This window comes from Triticum urartu, chromosome 7A (assembly GCF_056163025.1).
Source record: "Triticum urartu cultivar PI428250 chromosome 7A, HENAU_Tu73, whole genome shotgun sequence".
NCBI lineage: Eukaryota > Viridiplantae > Streptophyta > Magnoliopsida > Poales > Poaceae > Triticum > Triticum urartu.
The window spans coordinates 715,484,090-715,489,227 of NC_141879.1; the positions used below are offsets into that span (position 1 = coordinate 715,484,090).

At 45.7% G+C, this 5,138-nt stretch overlaps 1 protein-coding gene across 1 annotated transcript; it reads left to right on the top strand.

The window, feature by feature from the left end:
• The first annotated feature begins 4,431 nt into the window (after positions 1 to 4,431).
• On the top strand, positions 4,432 to 4,835 carry LOC147962084 (uncharacterized). The gene is made up of 2 exons (XM_087531937.1): positions 4,432 to 4,686; positions 4,779 to 4,835. The coding sequence occupies exons 1-2, from the start codon at positions 4,432 to 4,434 to the stop codon at positions 4,833 to 4,835; spliced, it is 312 nt and encodes a 103-aa protein (XP_087388063.1).
• Positions 4,836 to 5,138: the final 303 nt, after the last annotated feature.

The window sequence follows — 5,138 nt, forward strand, 5'->3', positions numbered from 1 at the left end:
GGCAGTGGAGTACCAGGCAGTACGGCAGAGATTGTGAGTGATCGTGGCATTGTCCAAACCAAAAAAATCTTCCTTTTCCATTCTTCTAAAAAATCCATTCTTTTTTATAGTCATGATCATTTGACGCTTTTAAGATTTTTTGTATAGAAAATATCTATAAAAGTTGATAAAAATTTACTGGTAAAAAACACATTTAATATATCTGAATTTTAGTTCAGTAAATGAGTATGAGTAAATAAATTAAAACACGAAGCAAAAGCTTTCATGTTTTGTTGATTATTAAAACAGAAGATTGTCTGGTTAATCATAGAAAACCACACAAGCACATACGTACTAGCCGGGGACTCGCTTCATCAAACAAGCCGCCTTTCCATCACTGTCAGAAAAGAAGTGATGAAGTACTCTCCCGGGTAATGAAGAGACCAGCATTCAACATGCCTGCAAAAATAGTTGCAAACCACATAACACAAGGTCCATGTCGTCGAAGTTGGAAAGCTCACAGGCTGCCGCCCTGACATCCACTGCTCCAACACGCCTTGTGCAATCAACTGGTACCGCTTCTACAGCTGTCACACTGAGTTGTCACACCAACATGGCACTGTAGATACGTGCGTTGCACGTGCATACTTACTAGTTTGTTTCAATCCCTGACTTCCCAATTTTATCCAATATGCAGATGATACAATTTTAATTCTGCTGCAATCACAACCAGATCCTTCAACTAAGCAACTCGCTGAATCACTTTGCAGCCCAAACAAGTCTCAAAATCAACTATCATAAGTTTGTGTTGTACCCATAAATGTAAGATGAGACAACCTGAGTCATATTCTAACACTCTTGGGTGCAAGCAGGGGAGCTTCCCTCTTACATATATGATCCTACCTTTAAGTGCTAACACACTAAAAATTATGACCACTTTTTGATTACCCAAACATTTGTTTACAAAATTTAGAACCATTTTTGAATAAGCGAGCAATTTTTTTATAAAATCGTGAACATTTTTTAATCCACAAACATTTTATTATTTATTAAACATGTTATTTCAAAATTCACATTTTTTCACTGCTGGAACTTTTTTGAATTCCCAAATTATTTAAAGCAAAAAAAAAGGAAAACGGAAAATAAAAATAAAAAAAAGGCGTCCAAACATCAGCCGGCCCAACCGGGCGTGCTGCGTCTTCTCCCAGCGCACAGAGTGCAATATAGGAGGTCCCTACTGCATGGACCGGTCCAGGCGAGGGATTCCCCTGTGTGAAACATTTTTTTGTCACTTATAGGTGTCATTGGTGAGTAATATTTTGCACTATGGGGATAATTTTCGTAACGTACCGCCAGAAGCAACTCTTGGTTGTGACCATTTTGGGGACAAAATTTTCCTACCACTAATGGTAGTCACCCTCAGGTGAGTTTTCTATGTTGCATGTAGTATTTGTCAAAACCGAGAGTGTATACGTATAGTATGTAGTATATAAGAATATTTGGGTAATATATATACTACTTTTTAGGTAGTATGTACTATATTGTTACTATATTGTTATATATGTACAAATATGAAGCTATTTTTGAAATATACAGAAAACTATAGACTCACATGCAATTCTTTCATATAACTTGCTTTGAAATATCTTAGATAGTATATGAACATATTTACAATGCTAAAGTAGTAATATATCATCACATGGTAGTATATGGGACATGTGGGGTAAGAGCAACTCTAACAGACCCCGTATAGTAGCGACCCACATAAGGCGTTTATGGTTCGACGAAGAACTGTTTGCGGGTTGAAATCGTGCGCGGCAGAGTAGACCCCGTATATGAAACTGTATAATTTGAATAAAACTTTCACGGGAGAAATTGGAACCACACTAGTTCATCACATACTACATGATCATACATTAGTTCATCATATACTACAAGATCATACATACTACATTCTTCTTCTACTACTACTAGACGGGGGTGGGTGATCTCGCGGCGGCGAGGCCAAGGTCGATGTACCAAAATGGATGAGCTCGTAGTCGAGGACAACGCGGTGGAGGAGCTCAGTCCTCCTCGTCGGAGCTGACGAGATCGATGAACTTCTGCCTCAGCTCGTCGCGGATGCGCCGCCACTCGTCGTTCTTGTCCTTCGCGGCAAGGTTGGCCGCGACCGCCTGTTGGAGTTTGAGGTCTTCGAGCTCCTCATTGTGGCGCCGGCGCTCCGCCTCCTCGCGCAAGCTCCGTTCGGCAATGGCGGCCGCGACTGCGACCGCGTCGACATTGGCCACGAAATCTTCGGGCCCGACGACGCCTCGGCGCTCGATCTCCTCCGCCTCCTGCTTGACGGCGACGAGCTAGAGGTCCTCCGGCTCCTCCGACCACTCCCTCTTCACGGGGAGAAGCGTCGCGCCGGAAGGGCCCCTCGCGGAGGACGAAGAGCCCGCAGCCGAGGAGGGCGACCGCCCGTGCCGGTGGTCATACTCCTCCGTCTTGCGACGGAGGAGCCTTGACGGCGGCTTGAGGCCCTTGTTCGTCCACTTCCTCGCCGCGCGCTTCCTCGCACCGCCCGCATGGACACACCGCTCATGCTCGGGGTCGCCGATGTGGCCGGAGTTCCACATACGGCGCCACATGGCGTTTGGAGGCCGAAGAGGGCTCACCGGTGCCGAGAAATCCGGGGAGAGAGAGTGGGGAATCACGGGGAAAGGCAGCGGCGGGGGATAGGGTTTCGACCTGTATCTGCCCCACAAACCCGTAGATATACTGCTTCGCGCGGGGGGGGGGGGGGGGGGCACAATACAAAAAATTACTGGCCGGACGAGTATACATGCTCTGTTCTAGCTAGAAAATTGGACCGAGCCCGTATACTCGCCGGAATTATGCGGGTTCGTGAGATATAACGGGATCTGATAGAGTTGCTTTAACTACCCCTGGATGGTAGGATGCATTTTTCCTATATATTATTAGGTATAGATTATTAATTATTTGTGTAATTACAGTTTTTTTTGTGATATATCAGATCTATTATAAAAATTCACTAGAAGTATAAAGCATCCAAATCATAAGAAAAATTACATTAAGGTCCATGAACAACTGAACGACCATTGCCGCCGCCAGAACATGAGGCGTGCATTGTTGTCGGAGGAATTACTCTCATTCATGCTATGATAATATACACAACAATGTCATCTGAGGGGTTCATGGTTGTCGTAGGAATTAATCTCATTCTTGCTATGATAATTAACTCGTCCTAAAACAAATGAAAAATGATAATTGTTGCATTTAATCTGTCCATTAAAAATATATACTTTTAACATAAAATCCTCTATCAGGTTTATATATATTACATACAGAAATGAGGTGCACTTCTCGCAGTCATTTCTAGTGGTTTTGCTAGGTACTGGTTGATCCCACACCGTCCTGGCGCTCCATGACTCGTGCGGCAAAAGGCCCAGACAAAATTTATAGTTGTGTATTGCTTCACTGGACTTTCTCTTGTTTTCTCCCTTAACCTTAGGTGGCTAGGGTAACTTTTTTCCTCTAGACTTCACCGACAATCTGGTGAACCCGCCTCCCCTCTGCTTGCCGCTCTGGTGGTTGATGGCAAGAGGAGAATCCTAGTCACTTCTCTACAGTAAGTAGTTTATAGGTTAAGAGTTTTTTAGTCCTCGCGCTTGCGGTGCTCGGGCGGATGACATCACTTCTTTTTGAGTTTGTCTTCCGGACTTGATCCTCTTCAAGTCCGTCCGTTTGGACATACTCGACGAAGATCCGGCGTAGATCCCTGCCGTCTCCTTCGGGAGGCAAGGTTAAGGTTACTCGTCATATGACGAGATTCAGTGTTCGGTGCTTCAGATCTATGCAAGGATTCATTGGTGACGACTGCGTCTCGAGAACGCTGGTCCTTAGGGCTATGTGTACGAAAACTTTCTAGCCATCGTCGACAAGGTCAAACTGGATCTGATAGGGGAGCGCCAATAGCGGAAGCAGTGGTCTCGAAATCACGATAATTTTTATAATGTTTGAGATGCTTTGTACTTCCACTTAATTTTTATAATTTATCTGCTAATTGTGACTGATAGCTGACAGTAGCCTCTTACTGTTGGCGAATGCCTTCGTTTGGAGGCAGTTGAGATCGGCAGCTGGATCGATGCACCTCCTTGCTTTCTGATCAGTACTTGTTAAAACACGTGGTCTATGGGTGCCCATGATACACACGAACCCGACTGAAGCTATTTTGTGAACTCCAGTCCTATTACGCCACTAGATGAACGTACCTAGCTACACCTCGGTCGAAGTCGTGACCTATTCGTACACATGGTCTGACACGAACCCAGCATATAATAAATAAACCAAGGCGGTCGAGGCACTGGCCAAAACAATCCTCCGTACGTACTCACGCGCTCGGATACACATATTTCCACCCACCAGGCCGGCCATCGATCTCCGGCGATGACGCACGGCCATCACCATCACCACCATCATCACAGCGGTGGCCATCACCACCACCACGACCATCACCACGGGCACCATCACCACCACCACGGCCATCATCACCATCACGACAGCCATCAAGCGCCCGCGCTGCCGGGGTTCCCCGTCCCGTACTCTTACCTTCCGACGACGGTCGGGGCGCCTCTCCTCCAGCACAGGCCGAAGCCGGACTGCTCCGACTCGGACGCCGACGGCGGATTCTACAACTGCACGGTACGTTATCCACATGCCCATGGATGCATATACAATGATGCCGGTCAGAGGATTGATTAATTTGGATGATTTGCTCTTTGCTTTTTGTGCAGCTTGTGGCCTGCTTGATCCTGGCCGTGGTGTGCATCCTCGTCTACATGTTCGGCTGATCCATCGATTACTACTTCTTCTGATGGCATGGATGGCACACAGCTAGGTTGCTGAGTAGTTGATGAGGACTTGGGGAGACGTCCCACCAGGAATATTAAAACTTGTTTGAGTGAAGTATAAATGTGGTAGCCATGCGAGGACTGACCAGCTTGTGTGTATGGTGACTTGATTGTTGTTAGGCTAGTCATAGTGGGAGTAACTTAGGTAGTAACATAGCGCACTTCGAGAATTTTTTTGCTTATGTGGCATGTAGTTAATGAGAAGTGATAACATAATATATTACTGTAACATAGCGCTTCCCA

Excerpts from the sequence above, each read along its gene's own strand:
- LOC147962084 (XM_087531937.1), top strand. The coding sequence starts at position 4,432 with ATGACGCACGGCCATCACCATCACCACCATCATCACAGCGGTGGCCAT. Across the intron at positions 4,687-4,778 it reads GCGGATTCTACAACTGCACG|CTTGTGGCCTGCTTGATCCT; the intron begins GTACGTTATCCA and ends CTTTTTGTGCAG.